Source organism: Pseudochaenichthys georgianus, chromosome 11 (assembly GCF_902827115.2).
Source record: "Pseudochaenichthys georgianus chromosome 11, fPseGeo1.2, whole genome shotgun sequence".
Classification (NCBI taxonomy): domain Eukaryota; kingdom Metazoa; phylum Chordata; class Actinopteri; order Perciformes; family Channichthyidae; genus Pseudochaenichthys; species Pseudochaenichthys georgianus.
The window spans coordinates 25,208,498-25,232,147 of record NC_047513.1 but is presented as its reverse complement, the minus strand read 5'-3'; the positions used below and the strand labels follow the sequence as shown (position 1 = coordinate 25,232,147).

The window sequence follows — 23,650 nt, the reverse complement described above, 5'->3', positions numbered from 1 at the left end:
CGTCACTAGTTCAGCCCTGGCCTGATAGAACCACGGTTTTATGGGGCCGGAAAAAGAGGGAAAAAGTACCCGCTAGCCGGTGCTATGCTATATGGAAATGCCACCAAAAACTGGCCTGGCCGCTTGAGGACGCTTAAACGGGGCTACCCGCTGCAGTGGAAATGCGCCATAACATACATAAATACTATTATTGTTTATTTATGGTGGGTCTCAAGACTATTGCTCCACTACTAGGTTTGTATAAATATAAACAAATGGAAGTTAAAGAAGACATCTTATCCTAATACAGGGCTAGAAGTATAGACACTATTATTTAGATCATCCCTGCAATTAGCATAAACAGAATTAAATGAATGCATTGGTTCTTCTATGGTTTATATATTTCATATTGCACTGTAGGCCTTTCTAACCTAACTCTTGTTTCTCATTTCCTCAGCACAGGTCAACTCAGAGCAGCTGATCCTGACAGGCAGCAGGTTGAACACCTGAGCGAGAGACTGGTTGCACTTCAGGACTCTGCGAGGAAACACTGAGCTACACTGAGCTGCTGCAGCACCACGAGCTTAAAATAGTAACTGTGTCTCTTTTTGTATTTCTCCCTCTGTTCCTTCTTCTTTCTCGCTCTACCCTATAAGGGGATTTCTCCTCATGGAGGATGAGCTGTTTTGGCTTCCTGTCATATCGACTCAGAAGCTTTTTTAAAAGCCAAACTGAGAGCTCTGCAAACACTGATACAGATGCGTCACAGCGGAGACAGATATTCTATTGTTCACTTCTATCATACAGTCTTAACACAAGATAATACATCTATTTGTTGCCAATTAGCATGTGAGTTAGCAAAGTAGTCCTTGAGGGTGACCCTAACAAATTTGAGGGTCGGAGAGACACAAAGGCCTCCAGACAAACCAGACAGAGGGCATGAGATAATACAACAAAAACTGTCTTCATTTCATTTTGTATGTCTTCCCATGCAGTGTCACAGAGCCAACAACTAGAGCCAAAAAGCCAACTGCTTAGAAGCAAAAACTTGCGTTACTATTATTAAAGGTAAATCAGCCAAGCAACAGCTGTAAAAAAGGCACAGCAGGTGCAGCAGGTTATTTGAGGTCACGTCTCCCTAATGGTCCAGGCCTCATTTAGTATGATTGATGAGTTAATGAGAGACCTACGGCTTCCGCACAGACTCATCTCCGAGCAGGACATGATACGACAGGCCAGGCGCCCTCAGGCTTCTGTCGGACCTAATGTCCGTCTCCAGAATAGTGTGAGGAGATGTGGGTGTAGAAAAGAAAACAGTCCTAGCTGAGAAAAAAGGCATATTTAAAAAATGTCTTGAAATATTTAATGTATTTAAGTCCCAACATGGTGTATACTTTGTTTAAGCATTAGTTTGGCACTTTGGGAACTTTTTCACTTCTCAATTAGCATTATTTAGCACAAAGAACGGCAACAGCGGGAAAGAGCTAGGCTTTTGTTAACTTTGGAAATCAAATACGTAACAAAAACGGCCAAGCAGCACATGTAAAGCTTGCTTAATTCCTACAAAAATAATGTGAGAGTAGGATGACAAGTTGTGGTTATGTCCTCCCCTGCTGTCAGTCTTTATGCTAAGCAGCAGCTAAGCTAACGGTATCCTGGCTGTAGCCTCATGTGATCGTTCTGACAGTGCATTCATCAATGTCACTTTTCAACTTTCAAGAGGGAGAATGTGTCTGTAGAGAAAAGGCGGTTTCACACATATTTAGTTTTAGTGATATCAATAAAAAAAATTTAAAAAGTCATGACACCACTAAACAAAACTTGGGCCAAAAGCAGAATCACACTCCTGTTACGGACAAACCCTCATTTACAATTGAAAGGTATTCCTTGCACTTGCTGTAAAAGTAAGTGTTTCTATGTATGAACCTACACCTAACACGAGACTTAGACTGATGAATGCATACAGAAAGACAGTGTTTCTCTCCGCAGTCACACATGAGGACTGGATTATCACCATAACACTTCCACAGAGATAAAGACATCTGTTTTACAGGAAAACATTGTTTCACATCGAGCTGCTGTTCCAAATCCACGCTTCCTGTTGCCCTTTTCTCAATTTGTATACAATCCAAATGTCACAGCCTGGTTGGTCTCATTAGTGAATCAGAATGTATGTCTTCATTTGACTTTTAACCAAAATGTCCCTACCCTCCTCTGGAAGTTATAGAGATTGTAAAGATTTCCAGACATGGACATTTCTGTGAGACAATGCTCCCTTGTTCTTTCCTGTACATGGACTCTGTCTATTATAATGGATTGATCTCATGTGATTCAGCCACAAATTGCTGAAACACATGGGAATGGATATGGCTGTTTTAACAACGAAAAATATAAAACTACGCATTCAGGATAAGGTCACCATGTTGACGCTTTTCACCAAAGTCAAGTTGGCTGATGAGGAACAGAGCTACATTTGTTTACGTCTGAAGTCCTGAGCTGTGGGGTGAAATTAAGTTAATTTCACTTTAAGTTTTCGAATCACACTGAACACATTAGGCTTAAACAGGTACACGCTGTTTTAAAGAACCACACTTTAAAGCACAGTGAAAGTACTAGTTGTTTCATCAGCAATATAAGTGCTACAACACGCGCATGTGAGTAAGAGATATGCAGATATTTTGGGTTGTGAATGTGTCCCCTGCCCACAGACAACAACATCTTGTTCTGCCAATTCTGAGCCTTCATAAAAGCCCCCAAAATACACTCCTCTTCATCTTCATCTTCATCACTCTTCCTCAGTCAAATCCCATTATTCACGGCCAATGAACTAAGCTCCCTTTTCGTAAACAAGTCAAATTTCGACTGAATCACTCTGAAAACACTCGCAAATCCGCGTGAAAAAACAACAGTGTGTGTGAGTGAACCTGCTGCCAAGTGTTGAAGTACAAACAGCGGCCGAGGTTCCACACCATCTGCTTGACACACACACACACACACACACACACACACACACACACACACACACACACACACACACACACACACACACACACACACACACACACACACACACACACACACACACACACACACACACACACACACACACACACACACACACACACACACACACACACACACACACTTCCTCGCCAACATGGTAACAAGGTTTACTGTCACCAGTTAGATAACATAACTAATGTTGTTGAGGTTAATTATAGCTGGTGTCATCAAAGACTTGAATCACATGTATTTAAGTAGATAAGAAAACCATAGCTCTGACTAGTCCAAAACTCCACAACATTAAAGTTGGAAAAACACATTTTCCGTATCTTTGTCTTAAAGGGGACCTATCATGCAAAATGCACTTTTTGATGTCTTTTATACATAAATGTGTCCCCGGTGTTTCGGGGAACTCACGCAGCGTCAGAAAATAAAACCCTCTCTTTTTCCCTCCGTACCCAAATCGCTAAAAGCGGGGCTACAACGGAGCTGATCCAGATTTGCGTCCGATATGACGTAATATCGGAAATGTAGACTGGCTTTACGCCCACGGCCCTATCAGAAACGTTGCTATCAGAAACAATGCCCGACTGTTTTGGACGTAATATGGTCTGTGTTTACATTAGCATCGCTAACACTCAGAGCTAACCGGTACTGGAGAGCATGTGTGTGAAGAAGCAGGAAATAAAAAGGAACTCACCTAGTGGTATAACCGGCAAGACAGAAAGCCTTTGAGCTCCATACTGTTTCAGAAATAATCCTTGATAATCCATGATATGGTAATTTCATCACCGCAGAATCTAGTTTAGACGGGTCCCGCATGAGCTCAGCCCCCTCCTTATTAATTTTTGTATCACATTTTTTAAAGCTTTATACCCCAAATCAGCACTTTTGAAACAGGAAGTGAAATAGAGGGATATGAGGCATGGCTAGAATGGGTGATCTGTTTGGTATTTTGAGCAAAACACTTCATAGACATGTTTTTTATATATTATATATCTGAGACCCATGCTATTGCCTAAAAATAGCATGATAGGTGCACTTTAAAAAAAAACTTGGCCAAAATGTGTTCCTGTTTGCTTACATTTGTGTTTCCAAAGTGTGGCGGCTCAATCCCCAGTTACGTTTGAGTCGCCGAGAGGCTAAACTTGGCTATGAACTGTGACGTGTTTTCGAAGAGAAAGTCCTTAGTGAAGCAAGATAGTTTTTGGGATATTTAATAAACAAAATCATAACATAGTAACTATGGACAAAACGGTCAACAGAAAAAATGACAGCACAAGCTCACCCTCTGTCATCCGCACTCGACATGAAACAGGTGACTTAAATAGACAAACCACATCCATGTGACAATTACCGGAAGTGCTCCACAAACAAATAAAAGTGACGTAAACAAATAATAATAATAATACAAAAAATAATGAACTTGGGCTAAGTAGTATTATGGCACCGACACTAAGACCAAAGTCATTTAAATTATCTGACAAAATAAACCCTACCTGGTGTTTGGGATTTACTTAAAATTGGTCGATGTCAGTCTGTAAATGCTGCTCTGAACTCTGTGTTTCTGCCTATTGCACTTAAAATATATCACAGTAACAATTGGTTAAAGAGAAAAGGTCTTTCATGCCCTATTATGGTCTGCAAAAAATACAAATTCTGTGGTATTTTCATGCCGATGTGATGTAACTGAACCACTCATCGTGGTCCAAGTTCTATATTTGTTTAAATAAATCAAAGAATATTGGCTTAAGTCTTGTTTTTCCCACGCAAGACAGAACAGTATTGAGTAATGTTCGCAGAAAAGAAAACTAGATTTACTCTTATCAGTGTCAGAAGAAAGCCTCTGAATGAGAGCTCTGAGACGACCAGTATAAGCCATTTTGATTCATTGATAAGTTAATTTCAGCCAGGTTTAATCTTCATTCTCCATCAGCAGGCAAGACATGCAGCACTAAGGCTGTCACAAGTTTCAAATTACAGATTGGACACTGATTTAGGAAATTGAAGCCTAACGTGAGCATTTGAAGGTGATTTTGTTCTCGTTTCAAAAGGATAACATCAAATCCATGCCATGTCTACATTTGAAATAATGTCCTTTGAATGTGGAGGTCACACACAGGTCTGTGTGTGTGTGTGTGTGTGTGTGTGTGTGTGTGTGTGTGTGTGTGTGTGTGTGTGTGTGTGTGTGTGTGTGTGTGTGTGTGTGTGTGTGTGTGTGTGTGTGTGTGTGTGGTGTGTGTGTGTGTGTGTGTGTGTGTGTGTGTGTGTGTGTGTGTGTGTGTGTGTGTGTGTGTGTGTGTGTGTGTGTGTGTGTGTGTGTGTGTGTGTGTGTGTGTGTGTGTGTGTGTGTGTGTGTGTGTGTGTGTGTGTGTGTGTGTGTGTGTGTGTGTGTGTGTGTGTGTGTGTGTGTGTGTGTGTGTGTGTGTGTGTGTGTGTGTGTGTGTGTGTGTGTGTGTGTGTGTGTGTGTGTGTGTGTGCTGTTTAGCGACATGGCCTGATGCTTTAATTCTATTTAGGTGGCGATGCAGGAAGCTACTGGACTGGGCCCCATTACAGAGCAATCCAAACACTGAGTCCTTTTGTTCTGAGACAGAGACATGAAGCTACCGGGGTTTGGAGCAGCAACATGGATTATGCCTAGTCATAAACATTACTGAAACACAAAGTCCATTGAAACAACGTCTACAAAGTAAAAGTGAAAAATGGTATAAAAAACAATAACAATATGTACGTTATTTTGAAGGAATTACAATCAAATTGAAGCTGCATTAATGTCTTAACCTCCGGTTGACATGGTGCAATCAAAGCATTCGATGTTGCCTTTAAGACCAATTGAAGTGCCCGTTCCATACAAACAACATAAACATCTGGATTTGAAGTTGCTTAATCTTTTTTCTAGTCAACTTTAATGTGTACTTTGATTTGTAATACCTTCCTCTTATTTACATGTATTGCTGTTACTGTATCATATTTAAAAATTCATGATTTTCTTGTTACAACGCTGTTATTCTTATTTGTATGTTTCTAGTACAGCGGTGTCAAACTGAAATACACAGTGGGCCAAAATAAAAAAATTGGTACTAGTCGAGGGCCGGACTGGTTCAATGTTTATTGCAAAACGTATTGAAATGAACTTATTGCACATATTAAACCTGGAACTAACAAAGCTTAAATTATTGCCTATATAAACCACATGAAACATTAAATAATCAGATGCATTCATTTCTTATGGCTCTATCTGCAGCTTTTCCGGAGTCATTTCTTATGATTACATTTTCCCACAGGCCAACAACAGCTTCTAAAAAACTATTTCCCTCAAAGAAAAACCAAACATGCCCTGTTGTCGTGAGAGAAAAAGTGCAGAAGGAAACATCCATGTAAACTCAGTGTGCTGCTCTGTGATGCTAGCTCAAGCAGATACTTGGCATCTCATCTTGGGAGCAAGGTCATCAATGTTTGGGGTCAGGCTCTGAGCGGAGGGAACCCGCAGGATTGAGGGTGTGCGTGCAATATACCAGTGGGCAATATACCGGTGGGCCAGAAATTAAATCTACCACGGGCCTGATTTGGCTCGTCAGTTATATAATAACAGTAAAAACTGTTCATTGCAAAGAAAATGTGCTTTATTTAAAACCGTGTTCACCAGCTAACATCTAACATCTGTTTTTCGGTGCTGAGTACAGTGTTTCAATTGTTTTTAAATGAATGCTAAACACAGCTATCTGGAAACAAGGGTACTAAGATTTAGATTTAGAGTTTAAAGGCCAGGTGGAGCGGAGAATAACTGCAAGGTCGTGTAAAATGTATCTTTGGATTTGTTACTAGCGGCTACTCCTTTAAAGTCCTTTCATCCACTGTTTATACAAAAGTTGTTGATTAGCGCTGCTTTAATTAAGCAATGGATGTTATCGTTGGTTTAATCTATGACTGCCTCGGGTAGTAAAACACTTTCTTAATGAGTAGTGAGCCCAACACCGCTCCTTATCATGGCTGAAATCACAGCATTTCTTTCACAACGACAGCTTAAGTTAAATTTGGGTCAACTCTTGACATAGGAAACTTAGAAACACTCCACATACACTTTCTTGTTTGAAGAAAGAAGGATGTATCCTTACTTCAAAGAGTCCTGGAGCATTCCCATTCTACTTTTAGGACCAGAGTATGCAGACGAACCACAATTGCATGGTGCTAAACTCCTTTCATTCCGAGGAAGAAAAGAAAAGTTCCTAAAGCTAAAGGGCATGAGAGGACAGGGTAGAGGAAGAGGGAAACGACCCCCTTTCATCTCCAAAAAACACTTTGCTGCAACAAGCCAGAACATGAGGTTACAGGTGAAACATTGATGAGGAGAATGAAAGCAGGCAGAGCCTTTTCACTGACTTGAAACAGACTTTGAAATCAGGAAGATGTAGATGAAGAAGAAAGGCAAACAGGAAAGTAAGAGAACAGTTTCTTAGGAGGAGGAGATCGGGTGAATAGATGGTTCAATCCTGAGCTCTGCAGTCAAAGTGTCCTTGGGCAATGTACGGCCGAACATGCTCTGCCTCTGTATGAATGTGTGTACATGCTGACTTGTATATGCCAAAGCACTATCAGGGGTTGCAAAGACTGGACAAGTGCCATATAAATGCAGTCCTTTTACCATTTAGTTTGTCTTGCCTCCTGTGTTGGGAAAACGGCTTCAAAAAGAGCAGAAGAGAAAATAATGGAAAGGAAACGGCTGTTATATACAGTATGTACGCCGTCGAGACGTGCCTGTGTGCAGCGTTTGCTCGGCCGCATGAAAAGCAGTGTAATGCAGAAAGAGAAACAGCAACAGCATATAAAAGATCAGGGCTGGATGGCGAGATGGGGTAGGAGGGAAAGACAGCAGAGAAGAAGAAAAAGTCGACTTCTTTTTATCCACGTATGTTGCCTCAGCTCTCTGCAGGGACTCCATGACTTTGACAGTGGCGCACAGTAAATGGGATCTTCAAAGGAGGACCAAGAAGAGAGAGTCTTAGCCCAGCTTACAGAAATCAAAAGGCTTAGGCCGGATAATGGGATATGCACAAGACAGTGGTAATGAAAATGGCAGGGAAATCTGCCTGCAGCCCTGTTCCTGAATTCTACACAGCGCCATACATCGTGCTTTATATCCTCTGGTCTCGAGTCAAGCTTTTTCAGATTTCGCCTCACTAATTCTTCATCAGTTACTTCATATCAATCCTTCACTGTTACTTAAGCCACACTTGCTCCATGTTGCAGTCCAAGGTGTGCAGTCAGTGTAAATCTTACAGTGTGTTCATGCAAATATCAGCCCTTTGGAATGCTGTAAGATAAACGACCAGCCAACAATGCAAGGTCAAGAAGATAACAGCATAGGGGAGGAAGCAGGGGGGAGGAGGAGGTGAAAGTAAAAGGCAGAGGAGATGTTTTATTTTAACAACATGTCCTAATATTTTAGTTTTCAATTTACAGTGCAAGAGATGAATCATTCTGACGTCTCATCTTAGTGCCGAAACACAATATATCCTGGGATGAAAGCCAGCTGAGGTTCTCCCTGCAGAGCGGACAGTCATGAGAATGTAATATGAAACATCTGGAAGCACATCAGTGACATCATACAAGTTTCTAAAATCTCAAAAGGGCCCAAGAATGATATAAAGACGTCACTATGTCTGTATGTGTACAGTGTGTGTGTGTGTGTGTGTGTGTGTGTGTGTGTGTGTGTGTGCGTGCGTGCGTGCGTGCGTGCGTGCGTGCGTGCGTGTGTGTGTGTGTGTGTGTGTGTGTGTGTGTGTGTGTGTGTGTGTGTGTGTGTGTGTGTGTGTGTGTGTGTGTGTGGCTCTCTCTGTGTGTCACTGACCACCTGTGGATAAAGTGAGCTAATAGGGAGCTAATCTTATCCGCTGTTGTTGCGCCCACAGCTCCAGATGAATGGGCATCTGTGTGACTTTGGAGCTCATGGCAACATCTCCACACTGTTTCTTTTAACAGACTGTACAGAGAAACGCAGGCCAGGCACTCATTGATCATTATTTGATGAGCTGATAGTGGGAATGTGCCAGAGAAATCAAAATCCATATTAAAAAGTTCAAAAGCATCTAGTTTTAACATTGTAGTGAACAATAAGAACGTTTCCCTGTTTTAAGAGACTTTAGTCAAATGACAATTCGTCATTTAATGAATTACTCGATTGAAAGACATGACATTTTTCTGTTCCTTAATCAACCATTCACGTTCACAATAGTGACCATCTGCTGCATCACTGCTTTGTGTGATAGACAATTTAATGTAGGGGTTTTGGACTGTTGCTTAGGCAAAATGTGTCATTTAGAGTAATTAGTCATGCTTTTCTAGACAATTTTTAGACTTCAAAAACATTGCTCACAATTTTTCTGATTCTATTCCGCCCAACAATTAATTGAGACAGTAATCAGCATCAAATGATTTGATGAGGATAATTACTTGTTACATCGCTAACAGTAGCTCTTCTTCAGTGCTTCCCTGTGGCTCCCCTTCATTATGGCGACACACTGCTCGACAAACAATCTGGGCAACTATGACTCGTTTTCATGATGACACTTAATTGGGTTTTGAGTTCACACTGTTGTTTAAGGAACAAAGGAGCTGAAACATGAGGCTGCTGAGCAAAGCAAATGGGGAACAAATACCCTTATGGGTGACAATGGCCAAAGATACAGGAAAAGCTGAACATTTTACGTGTGACGTCCAGTCGTTTCCCAGTCTGTCAAGTGTTACATTCCTCCACACAAATAACCTCTCAGGTGTTGTGAAGGCCACAGGCAGGGTGTTTGATTTGGAAAATGTCCAAAACCACATACATAACACATATTCCAGGAGCACACAGTGAAGATCTGGTCTCTGTGTTCATATCCTGCAGCACAGCGACACCATGTACCATAAGGTTGCTGCGTTTACTGTAACTTTAATCCATTAGCTATGCTTTACTGGTATATAAATACACATTTGAGGAGAATTGCCATAATCCAACTCCACATAAACACATATAATGACCAGTCCATGCAATACAAAGCACTCTTTTCTTCTCTGTTGCTCAATCTTTACTCATTTTGGGGCATTGTGTAACAAAAAGCAGCTGCAATAAGCACCAAACAACAGGACTTTTGCCTAATTGCATGTAGTTGTGTGCTTGTGTGCTCGATGGGTGCTCATGCGTAGGGGAACGGGCTGGAATGTGGGAATGCTTTCACACCCCGACTTTCTGAATACACTCCTCATGAATGAGGCGGCTGAATACAGGAGAACAGAGGAAGACGATCACACACGGCCACATGCGCATCGACCACCCGGACAGAAAATTGAATCAAGATGTGCTTGTACACACGAAGCAGAACACATTTATATTCTAGAAGAAGTTTTGTCCATTTTTTTTGTACGCACACTAACAGCATTTTGATGTTTTGATGAAAGACTTAACTGTCCAGTCTCCTGACAGCCAACACAGGGTTCAGGAGGGTCAGACGTAACCATGGAAACCAGTCGCATCAGGGACAGATTTCATTCATCACAGACGCACGGATGTAAAAACAAGATCTGCTGAAGGCTGAATACATTTGTGTTTTGTTGTTTTCTGTCATCTTCCAAAGTCTAAAAATAATAGAAAACAAACTAAGAAGAAGAGATGGAAGTCTGTCAAGAGTGGATTAGTCTCGGTCTGATTGTTATTTGTGTTCCAGCTAATGTAAGTGATATGTTATGCAGCCTAATGACACAAGCATTGGATACTTTTAGAAATGTTCCAATGCACAAACTCCACCAAATGGCCTCTGACCACGACTGCCTTCTAACGGAAAGAGGAACCGTAGATCTGTGGTGGACAGATTGCTTCATCAGCATCTGCGCGTGACAAGTCTTTCACCTTTCAACTTTAAGTGTTGCAACAGTCTTTTATCAAAACGTCACCACACTGACTTTTGGATTTGGTTTAGAACGGTTTCCCTAAAGGTACTTGGATGGAAACTAGTCAACATAATAAAACAGCTGATGTTTTAATAGTGCCCTTATAGTTATATTCTGGGTGGCAGTCTTTGTCAGGTTAAAAATGGAACCAACCCAAGAGTAAGGAAGGATCATTAACGGTATGTTTAATGCTTGCAGTTTTGGTTTGTTTTTTAAAGCACAATAACAATTGAGCCTGAAAAATAATTGACTCAAACTGCATGGCTCCAAGCGTCATTTCCTGAAGCAGCACTAATTGATTCTTGTGGTCATTCTAGGCTGTGGAACGAGCTGTAAACATGATATATTATTACCTCATTGGTTTGATTTGTAGCGTTACCGGCCATTTGGTGGATATGGCTCAAATATCCAGTCAGCTTTAAGCCATGTTTTGGTGTGTACCAACTCTCAAATAAAGTACCTTGCTCTTTCTCTTCTTAATGACCCTTAAAAAGGGTTTTTCCAACAGCTGCCTGCTGCGACGGGAAACAAGGTTAATGATAGCGGAGTGACCCAAAATAGTACAATTTATAAAATTAAAGTGCAGGGGAAAAAACAAGAAAATGAGCCAAACATACAAAAGCTGTGCAGCGATAAAGGGATCAGCAGATTCCAGAGATCATTCTGAGTGGAACAAGTAACCTTATACTGTGTACACGCAGGGATTGGATCCATTGTTAATATACAAACATTGACTGCAATTTCAAGGATAGAGTTGGCACAGGCATCCAGAACGTTTTTGTTGTCAATTTAAAAGGCAGAAGAGAAACGAGGTGGATCTATGTGCGAAACACAGGTAGACTAAAAATAGTCCTGGGCGAGGACAGAAAACATGAAATGAAAAGTAACAGCCTGAGAAACAGAAAATGTCAACAGCAGATCAGTGAAAGACAAATCTCATTATCTGACAATCTGTCTGTGTCAGTGTGAGCTTGTGTTAAACCTGTTTGTCTGCGTTGTGTTGCTCCAGGGTCTGTTAACAGAGACAATGATCAGCGTGGGACAGGCTCTGTTTCCCACTGCAGGTAGACGAGTATAGCAATAACAGCTCTCAGAGTCACAAGATAGCCCACACACAGGATCAAAGACACACACAATGAGGTACATGGAGGTCTAGGTGAAAATAGCTGCAAAAAAGGCTAATTCCCGGTCTGTCTTCAACCACAACCCTCTGTTCATTCTCACCAACCAGCAGGAGAAACAAATCACTGGAGCAAACTCACACTCTTGCCCACACACAACTCTCTTCTGCACACGTGTGCAGTAAGCAGGAAGCCTTGAAGCTGACTAAGGTAAAGTCAGCATGGGAATATTGTCACTCTGCAGCTAAAATGCTTAGTGTAGGAACTAATTCACATGCACATAACCAAACACCCACAGGCATCCTAAGCCAAGTACGTATGTCATCTTAACTCTGCGATCACATTCAAAACTGAGAAAGGCTTTAACCAAATGTCCTATCTGACAATAACACATGTAAAAGTGAAAACTAATTAGTATCCGCTTCATAATTGATCAGGTTCTATCCTTGGCCATGCTACAGCCTTATGCAAAGTGTCATGAATATCGGGTCAGTCGTTTCTTTAACCCTAACCCTAACCCTAACCCTAACCAAATACATCAACTAACAGAACCGAGAACAACCCATTTGACATATCCAATAACATGCTGCTCGACTGTGCATGAACATTTATGACAAATGCATCCACTTCAGATATCCTGCGTCCTGCTCACCTGTTTTCACTTTGTCTTGATGTCCTAACAGCCAGAAGCCTTTTGTTTTCTCCCGCTTGGGGCTCGGGAACACAGGTACAGAGAAGTTTGTCTCTGCCTGGAGTTTCTTCTTCTTCTGGACGCTGTTCCCCATTTTGGGTCGTGTGCCATTACATCTGTATTCCTTCTCGTAAGACCTTCTTTCTCCAGCATGAAAAAATGATGTGCTCCTGAATCCCTTTGGTCAAATAATTCCTGCTCATTCAGTCCTGCTCCACACACACACACACACACACACACACACACACACACACACACACACACACACACACACACACACACACACACACACACACACACACACACACACACACACACACACACACACACACACACACACACACACACACACACACACACACACACACACACACTCCTCGGTATAGTGAATGCGTGCTAAAGACCCATTGACACAATTACTATAACACAAACAGAGCTAATGCGTACACACACATATCCAGCATGCAAGAAAACACTTAAATCAATCCTATTCTCCAAGCTGACACACTTCCAGTCCTCTAGTACATCCAGCAGCATCCGCTACTGACAAGATCACTACCAAGTGTGTGCGTGTGTATGTATGTGTGTGATTGTGTGTGTCTGCAAGTGCCCCTCCCACTCTTTCCCTCTGTGCTCGCTGCGCTCCCGAGCTGAGCATTCACAAAGCGATCTCACTGTTAGAGACACACACACACTCTTCTCCTTACTATTCATCATGCTACGATTAACACACATTTATCTCATGGTTATTGCTACTGTTCGTTTGCTTATGTCCCAAAATGTCCTCTTTTGGAGATAAGTGATTTGTTTTCTTTATTCCAAACCATTTCAAGCACAGCTGACAGATCCTGTCAACAAAACGTTGTGATTGGAGCAAAAACACAGATTCATTTATGACACACACACACACACACACACACACACACACACACACACACACACACACACACACACACACACACACACACACACACACACACACACACACACACACACACACACACACACACACACACACACACACACACAGCTGGGCACAGAACAGTATATCAATGGTGTTAATAGGAACGACTGATCAAAAACGGACTAAAAGGCAAGACTGGAAACTAAAAACAGCGGAGGGGGATGTTCAATAATTCAAACGATATTCACAGGTGCAGCTCTCCTGCCTGGCACCTTTTGACATTTCTCACAACTCACATAGATAGATAAAACTATAAAGGGCAGGATATGTGCCAGTCAACCGGTATGACGGATCAAAGCTTGTTTTAAGATGAGAAACATTCCTGCTATGCCTGACGGAAAAATACAGATGTTGAGCCAGATGGGTGAGTCCCAGAAACAGGGATGATGGGGGATTTCATGGAAGCAATATGACTTTAAAAGTAGCATTTACCACTATCATTCCTCATGTTCTGTTTTCTCTTCCTCCTGCCATTTCTCTCTATCCTTCAAAGTGAACATCCTGAATATCACGATGACTTGGCAGGCTATGTCCCACAATGATGTTGTCATGACCCATTGGCTTCACTTAGGGCTCCCAGAGCTTCTGGATCGATACCGGTCATCCCGAGCGAGGTCAGAGAGAGACAAATGGAAGAAGAGAAACGACATGTGCTCAAGACACGTGAAACTGAGATTCCTTGTAGGAACAAAATGGAGGAAGAGGCAGGGAGTGTGTAATGATGAAGAGCAAGCACGTGAAACCCCACACTGCTCATCACGGTCACCCTGATCACGTTTCTTCCCATCCTCTCTCCAACCCCCCCCCCACCCCTCTTGTGTGTAGAGGGCCGCTGGAAGATAAAAAGCAGATTTACTGACTGAGGGAGTCGTGAGAGGGGGGGGATGTGCTAGACCACTGAGCGAATTTACAATCCCTCGTTTTTATAGTTGAGGAATTTATTCGATTTCTGAAGAGAGTAGTTTGGGGAATTCCCAAGTATGAAACATATAAAACATGCAACATGCAATACAGACTTATTTTGGCGATTGTATTGTGTGACGATCACTTTAATGTGAAAAAAAACATTCTTTATAAATGTCTCAACGTCTTTTATCCTTTTCTCATAATGTCTCAACACCCTATTATGTTACTTATGTATTATAGTTAGTCTGACTGTCTTTATTTGTTATTCTTTTACTAATGTGTGCTTATTTCCCCTGTATTTAATAAGTTAGCTTTCCTACTGCTTGCCTTTTCCACCTGCTATGCCACTTTTACTGTAACACTGCACATTTCCCCGCTGCGGGAGGAATTAAGGAATTCTGATACTGGAAGGCTTTGTGTATAAAGAGAAAGTTAGATCGAAGATATGAGATGATGTCACTCGAGCTTAGTGTGTAAAATGATCTGCAATAAAACGCTCACAAAGAGATGCTGCCTCCTAATGCTGCCCCACCAGAACCACACCCAGTACATTTGTGCTGGTGGAGTACTCCGAGCTCACTACCTCCCCGTAATAGAGAGTGCACTTAGTGTGTGTGTGTGTGTGTGTGTGTGTGTGTGTGTGTGTGTGTGTGTGTGTGTGTGTGTGTGTGTGTGTGTGTGTGTGTGTGTGTGTGTGTGTGTGTGTGTGTGTGTGTGTGTGTGTGTGTGTGTGTGTGTGTGTGTGTGTGTGTGTGTGTGTGTGTGTGTGTGTGTGTGTGTGTGTGTGTGTGTGTGTGTGTGTGTGTCTGTCTGTGTTGGATGCTTTGTACCCTGCCATCATCCACCAGCTGCAATACAACGTGCCCTAGATACATTTAAATATGAGTGTGATCAAAGTGTGTGTCACTGTCAGGAGACATTTTAGGATTTGACAGCAGCGGGGGAACTCAAAGGATATCAAGTCTGCACGTAGACATGCGTACATTAAAGGGAGTTTGTGCAGGGGAATGGCGTTGTCAGGGGAAAGTGGTTGTCAGGGTGACCATCACCAGGGTGTCAAGACTGGATTAGGGACCCTACCTTTCTTAATGTACTTGAATTAGTGAGACTTGGCTGGTTTAGGATTAGTTGCGAGAATTTGTTTTAAAGAAAAGAAAATGTTTCCAATATAAATCCCTGTGAGTCATTCTAGATTGACATATATGGCATTGATGGTGTCGATTATCCTTTGTACAATTATTACAGTTTATTCTCCACATCCAATGAATATGCCAACATCAGCCCAGCACTCCCATCTTGTGGCAAGGCACGGCTAAAGCCATTACATTAATAACAGTTGCAGAGCTGCAGACCAATATGTGCCATCTACAGGAAAAAGCAAATGCAGGCGAATAGAATCCATGTCAATCCTGTAGTTTTTTCTTCGTTGTAGCTTCTGTCTATGTCTATGTGTCTTTTTGAGGTATTAACTAAGATTCCTGTTAACTGCAGCATGTTTTCTGCTGAATACAGAGGAAATGTACAAAGTTCACACAGCTCTAAATGTCACTAAGAGTCCTTTGTCCTTCTGGTTATTCAAAACAACGAGTTTTTTTTTAATCCAATCCAAACATAATTTGGATCCAAAAATATATATCATATTTTTTTAGACTATTTGCAAATGTCCTCCATTAGAGTGATAGATAGATGGCTGATCAACCATTTTGGACCCCCTTCCTCCCCATTCTGAATATCAGGTGATATATATATATATATATGTTAAATGTAAAAATCCAATTAAATTCAGAAAAATGAAACATACTTCCTAATATCCTGCAGGGGGCAACTCCCCCAAAAGAAGTCTGACTGATGAGAAAATGACCGAAACATTTGTAATGTAATGACTGCTAGTTTCAGGTCTACAATTCACAGCGACTACATCCACTTTTTAAAGATATTTGACCGAAGCCATCAGTACATGAATGGTCCTGAATGTTCCTTTACTCAAGACTGACTGAATTTCTAAGTTGCTTTATCATCATCTGGTCTATTATTTCGTTTTCACAACAAAAAAAGTCTGGATCAGGTAAACATCATTCATTCAACAGGTGTATCTATTACTACAAATTACATAATAGGAGCCACACACACACACACACACACACACACACACACACACACACACACACACACACACACACACACACACACACACACACACACACACACACACACACACACACACACACACACACACACACACACACACTCTCTTTAAGGGTAAATCAGTTGTATATATCCCTGTGTGTATACAGGCTCCCACTCCCCCAGTCCCACGCTGATGTCTCCCATCTGCTCCCCCTCCCCCCCCCCCGACATCAAACGCACTCCATGTCCTATAAAACAAACCATTAGCTCTTATTCCATAAACAACACCCTCTGGAGAGGAGCTATGGATGTTGATCACGAGTTATCTTGGTAACCCCATCCAATGTACATGTGAGTGTATCCATATGTGGAATCTGCATGAGTGTGTGTGCATGATACTGTACAGACATATGGTGAAAATATATAAAGACTAGTGTTACACGAGAGGGCAGACCTCCGCCAAGGCCAATGGTGCATTCGCACAACCTGGGAATGTCCATGGGAAGTGTTACTTCTGACTTCAGTGTGTTCATGAGCTTTAAGTCCCAATGTGGAAACAACATGGACACTAAAAAGTTATTTTTTATCATAACTCTTTCAACATGCTTTAAACAGCATGTTGAAATCTGTTTCTGAGTTGTTAATCCGACCTAAGGAGCCGTTCAGTGGATTTACCCAGTCTGTAAATATATACCTGAATGCAGCAATGTAAAGAAAAGTGAAACATAATTCCTGTCTTCACCCTTAGATTGGCTCCACATTTTTTTGGAGGAATGCTACAACCTTCCTCAAAGTTTCATGAAAACCAGGCCCCTAGCTTTTCTGTATTCTTTTTGAAAGACAAACAAACCATACAAACAGACCAACTGAGCTGGAAACGTAACCTCTTTTGGAGGAGGTAAAAAGTGACTTGCTCTCTGCGTTGGCGTGTGGATTGGCCTTATCATTAAATGGATGAAATGAATCTGATGAACACAAAACGCTGGGGGGTTGTGACCTCAATTCTTATCGTGTTTTCCATTCTCTTCATGTTATCTCCATCTGCTCTTCATTACCCCACTTTGCTGCAACACATCTCGAGACGAGAAGACGATAAATGTTTCCGTGCAACGCAGACACTATTGCTGCCACACAGTGTTGCTGCCACACAGTGCCGTTGCCTGGGAGACGTTTACCTCACCACCGTGGCTTTAGGCTTTAGGTCTACGGGTGATGGATGAGGGCTGGAGGTATCTGCTTACCCAGGTAAAAACACCTCGCTCATCAAAGTGTGTGTGTGTGTGGTGAATGATGTCTGCGGGGTACATTGTGCGGTTGCATTAAACTTTCACACTCCTCCCTCTCTCTGCTTCGCCCTCCACCCGCTGCCTCCATCCTGTCACACTGTGTTAAAGTGGCCCTGGGTTGTGGCCTGTAATAGAGCTAAGGCGGTATTCAGTGTTCTCCATGTAATGAGATGTTTGCTCTTCAATTACTCCGTTGAGTCTGTAATCTGCATTAAAGTTTGTGAATCTACACACACTGACTGTGTTTTGTGATGTGGCGACCACACCCACACACAGACAGAGAGAAGGAACATCAAGGAACCATTATGAACAGATTTACAAGGCCGGCCTTTAAAAGTATTCTCTCACACACACACACACACACACACACACACACACACACACACACACACACACACACACACACACACACACACACACACACACACACACACACACACACACACACACAATGACTACACACTCGGATACACACGTGGAATCCCAGGGATTGTGCAGAATGACCTCACCGCTCAAACAGCCAGCAGCAGAAGATGAGCTCGGCTGGACAAAGCAGGTAGTTGCGGGGGCTCTATATGCACTTGTGTGTGTGTGTGTGTGTGTGTGTGTGTGTGTGTGTGTGTGTGTGTGTGTGTGTGTGTGTGTGTGTGTGTGTGTGTGTGTGTGTGTGTGTGTGTGTGTGTGTGTGTGTGTGTGTGTGTGTGATGTAATGAACGCCAGCGCTGGATTGGCGCCGCCCTAAACCCGGCAATATGCTGCTGACACACAAACACAGAGATACCCTCTGATACAGGGTAGCACTCAGTCACACACACTCCCTCAGCAGCAGATGTCCACACACAACTTTAAACACACGCTGATTACACAGCAATAAGCAGTGAATGCCAACAGACCCACAGCAGCGCTGAATCGAGGGTATGAAGCAATGTGAGAAACATATGAGCAGAATGAGTGAGAGAAAGAGAAATAGGTGTGTGTTTGTGTGTGCTGAGAAGTCGCTCTAATTAAAAAAAGTATTGAGAGAGTGTTCCCTAAGAGTCCTCTCAAGGCTGAATGGGCCTTTTGTGATTCCTTGTAATCTCTCCTCTTCATCACATAACTCTAGGCCCAATCTGGCATCCAGGCTGCCACGCACGCACACACGCACGCTGAAAAACCTTGACGACACACACACACACACACTGTGATGAACGGCTCTCAGGAATTCAGCACATCAAAGACAGTTAGTTTCTTTTATGGGAGAGAAAGCTCTGTAAAATATAGCCGGCAGTCAGTGATGGACTGCAGAGCTCTGGATCACGGAGGAGAAGATCTGAGCCAGTTCCGCAGGGAGGATGACACGGCCAATGTAAACACAGCAACAAAGACATATTATAGTAAGAGTTGCATGACATTGCAACAGAAACAAGAAGGCATTGGCTAACCAGAGGAGGATAGAGACAGAGTTTCTCTTTCACTTCACTCCCTGTGTTCTGTTGGAAGTCAAATATCCCAAAGAAAAAACAAATTATTAATTTTACGTGAAGATCTTTTGCTTGTACCTTGGCGAATTAAGAGTTTAATTTATTCACCAGCACTTACAATGTAATTGCTTGTTTGAAGTGTTGTCAGGACTGTTCTTATTGTCCTTAGTTTGAATATTTATGGTTTATTGCACTTATGTAATTAGCTTAGGATAAAAGCGTCAGCTAAATGTAATGAAATGTAATGTGATCAACCTAGACATTGGAAACATGATTTCAGTTTCTGAAATGGTTTCTTCACTATGTATTCAATATTTCCAATATGACTGACTTTTCAATCAACGTGAGTGGCATCACAGGTGTAGATTTTGCATTATTGTAAATTATTGTGTACAAGATCTGTTGTCATTAGAACAAAGACTATTTTAAGTCTATTTTAAGTCTATTCTTTTGCTCCAGAATATAAAAAGGGGTACTACAATGTGAAGAAACAGAAACAGTCAGAATGAAGAAATTGGATGCATTTAATTAGTACAGTACTGATTAGCAAATAAGTGATGATTTCAGATGTAGCTTACGTGAGTGGATCCCCACCCTTTATTGGCTCATGGCCCCATCCAAAGAAAAGCAGCTAGGGCCCATAGTTGACAACTTTGAGTTTTCAGCAATTACATTTCATACACAATTTCCCCTTTATACTTCGAAAATACATTTATTTGTAGAAAATGGGGCCAAAGCAATCATCTGCTGACCAATCCGACTTATCTTGTGACCCTTTGGAGGGGCCAAGTCTGTGTTTAGGGCTTATTTCAACATATTTAGATGATGCAACCTGTTTCTAATGCAGCCACTGGTTCAGAGATTTTGTTCAAAGAATCAAGAGGGAACTGAAACTTTTTACATTACGACATTTTCCAGTATCACAATAGGACAAGTCACTGCTTGTTCAGATTGTGTCAAATAGAAACTTGATTGTGACTTTTGCTTTGTAAACCATTTGATTGGAACCCGTCAAGTCAAGGACTAAGTAGCCAGATAAAGGGCCTTTATCAGTTGTCTTTCACACATTTCTGCTTTGTCTCGTAAGGTTTTTAAAGTCGCCCAGCGAGTTCAGGGAGAATGAAGCGAAGCAAGAGAAAAATGAATGGTGCAATGAGCCAATTATTTACTGGTGGAAAAACAGGCTTCCTATCACTCTATCTGTAGTCTGTAAGAAAGTGTCAAAGGAAAAAGCAAGACATTCCAAAGCTAACAATTTGTTGACACTTACGGGTGAAACAGAGAGCGTCAGCTGTTCATGTTGGTGAACTAAGGAACAGATTGTTCTGTCACTAGATACAGTGTATGAAAACGTCAACGATGGCTGCATGAACACAAAGCACCTTCCACTTCTTTATGTTCTGGTTTCACTGATTTCTGATACAAATACAACTTTTAACCAATGGTAATCCCATCTGCAGATACAAGGTCAATCACCATCAATCAACAGCCAAACTAAAACAAAATAGTGAGAGTTATTAAAAGAAAACAATTGAAGGTCACTTGAATCTGCAGTGCCTGGCTTGGTGTTCATAATTATCTGGGAGAATGCCCAAAAATATATTTCCCGCACGTTTTTACTATGAGCCTTTGACCACATCCTCTGCTGGGGAATTATTAGCCCTACTACTAGTTAATCTTTGGTTTCAAATGGAGTCACTGTCTGCTACCCATCCAGTGTTCATAGTTCCCCAAAGAAGAAAACAAAAACATGATGTAAAGCATAATAAGGGATCATGGAAGATGTTTTTAGGCGGAACGAGCACAAAAACCACAAAAGCCCAGAGACATAATCTGGATTTCCAAGAGTTGTTGGATAGTTACAGTAACACACGCACGCACGCACGCACGCACACACACACACACACCCACACACACACAATGACAGAGGAGAAAGGGATGACTTTTGGGGTGGAACAAAAACAGGAAATGGGGACCGTGGGTAAGCTCTGTGCTGCCGACCAAGCAAACGCATCAGTAAACAGAAAGGGGGATTAAACCCCTGTGTCAGTCTACGTGTGTGTCACTTTGGCCATTTTAAACATGTCCAGACAGATGTCCTGATGATAACCCTGTTTCCATCTTAATCCAAAAGTCAACACATGTATCTGAAACATCATGACTATGCAGTCTTTGTCACGAAAGGCAAAACAAGACATAATTATACAGTGGAGTTTCCAAACAAGCGAACTGACCTCACCTCACCTAAACTGAACCTTATGAAGGAATGTCCATCCTGACACAGACTTTGATGCAACTCTTATTAGAGACTGAAAAGGATGTCATTGATATCAGGCAGCTTTTCTGTAGATGATGGATTTAAGAAAAACTGTTCGCAATTTTACTAATAAACAAAATACCTTCCTGGATGGAAAGTTGCTGCAAGGTCAAATATTTTTAAAGTTAAGCTCACGTCTTAAGGGTTTTTTATATTAAACCTATTATGGCCACTTGGGGGCAGCACAAAAAGCTGTAAACACAACACTGACATACAGTATAATATTATGGGAGACATATTAGCTAACGCTTGTTTTATTTGGACTTCCAGCAGATATTGGGTAAACGTTCATTTAAAGTATTTTTTTGGATGACCTGAAACAGTGAAGTTGCTGACCATAAAATTAAAACAATGAGCTGAAAGATATAATTGTCTATTGACTCAAACAAATATTGAAAACTAGCAAAAGTCTTGCTTGCATGGGGTTGGGATTCTGTAGTCCATGACCTACATTTTCTTTTTTTGTGTCTTATGTACTCACTGGATAAAAGCATTCGCCGAGCACCAAAACTAATATAAAAGTATTAAGTCTTGACCAACTCACCTTTTGCAGGGTCTTGATTCTGAAGTCCTTGCTTGGCATCCGTCACACCAATTCCAGTTCGGTTCAGCCCATTACCGAGGCCCTTCTTCTTTCGGCTCCCTTTTAACCAACCAAAGGCCTGTCCCAGGGAGCTACCCGGCTTCTTCTGCCCACGCTGAACCTTCGCCTCCCGGGCTAAGATCTGAGTGACGTCCCTGGGCACCAAGTCCCCTGTAGACCTCCTCCGGGACATCTTGGAGGTCGGTCCTGGGAGCTAAGTCTCGGTACCTCCACCAGGATCAATGTGTCTTCTTTGGGAACAAGTCACAGAACCTCCCAACTCTCATTGGTTTGATGAACCCCTCCGTCCCTCTTTGGCCTCACTCAGTGTCTCTGTTTTTCCTGTGTGTCACCACCTGGGACAACAATGAGATCAGCAGGATGAGAGAGGGAGGGCGAGATGGAAAGACACCAAAATAGGTTAAAAATTAAACCCAGAGGGAGGACAGATTGAGATGAGATAGCAAGGATAAGATGAACAAAAAGCAGATTCATTAGAAAAGATGAAGTGGAATAATTCAAACTCACATAGGGTTGTTACAGAATAAAAAGGGAACATTCCGAAGATACCAGCCTACATGTTAACAATGTATCAAGAGCATTCCCACATTGTCCTTCTAATGTTCCCCTCACATTCGGCCTCACTCCCCCTTTTCTATTCTCTCATTTCTGTGTATGTACTGTAGAACAGGAGCCCCTGGGAGGAAAGCTGGACCTCTGCAGAGTCTATGTGTGTGTTATTGTGTGTGTGTGTGTGTGTGTGTGTGTGTGTGTGTGTGTGTGTGTGTGTGTGTGTGTGTGTGTGTGTGTGTGTGTGTGTGTGTGTGTGTGTGTGTGTGTGTGTGTGTGTGTGTGTGTGTGTGTGTGTGTGTGTGTGTGTGTGTGTGTGTGTGTGTGTGTGTGTGTGTGTGTGTGACATGTGGTTCACATCAGCAGAATAGTGTGTATGGGTGAGTTGGAGACGAGAAAGAAGTTCAATTCAATAAAACTAGCAGTGGAAATGTTTTACTTCGTTCAGACTAATTTAAAGAATGTAGATGAGTACATGCACGTCATCTGCTCTGAGTCACATTAGAAAGCAATGAAAGAGTTTTGCTGTAAAACGGTCAGACAGTATATTACGGTATACAACTTACTCAGTGATCGAGAAGTCCTCTCCTTCGTTCCCCTCTTTTCTCTCAGCCTGAGAACAGCTTTTCCGATCATGTGTGTGTGTGTTTAGCAGTGAATGAAGCTCCATGCTCTCTCAGCCCCTCCCTCTGTGTGAGAGCCAGCCTCTCC

At 42.0% G+C, this 23,650-nt stretch overlaps 1 protein-coding gene across 2 annotated transcripts in view; it reads right to left on the bottom strand.

Moving 5' to 3' along the window:
* The window catches only part of nhsl3 (NHS like 3), a 42,157-nt gene extending 18,507 nt beyond the window's left edge, over window positions 1-23,650 (bottom strand). Inside the window, exons 1-2 of one of the 2 annotated variants that reach the window (XM_034094076.2) lie at window positions 23,506-23,650; window positions 22,331-22,725 (exon numbers count right to left, since the gene is read on the bottom strand). In XM_034094076.2, the coding sequence (XP_033949967.1) occupies window positions 22,331-22,562 (232 nt within the window). In that variant the 5' untranslated portion in view covers window positions 22,563-22,725; window positions 23,506-23,650. Of the gene's footprint in view, window positions 1-12,684; window positions 12,993-22,330; window positions 22,726-23,505 lie in introns of those variants that run through there. The other variant, XM_034094077.2, reaches the window with a different exon arrangement.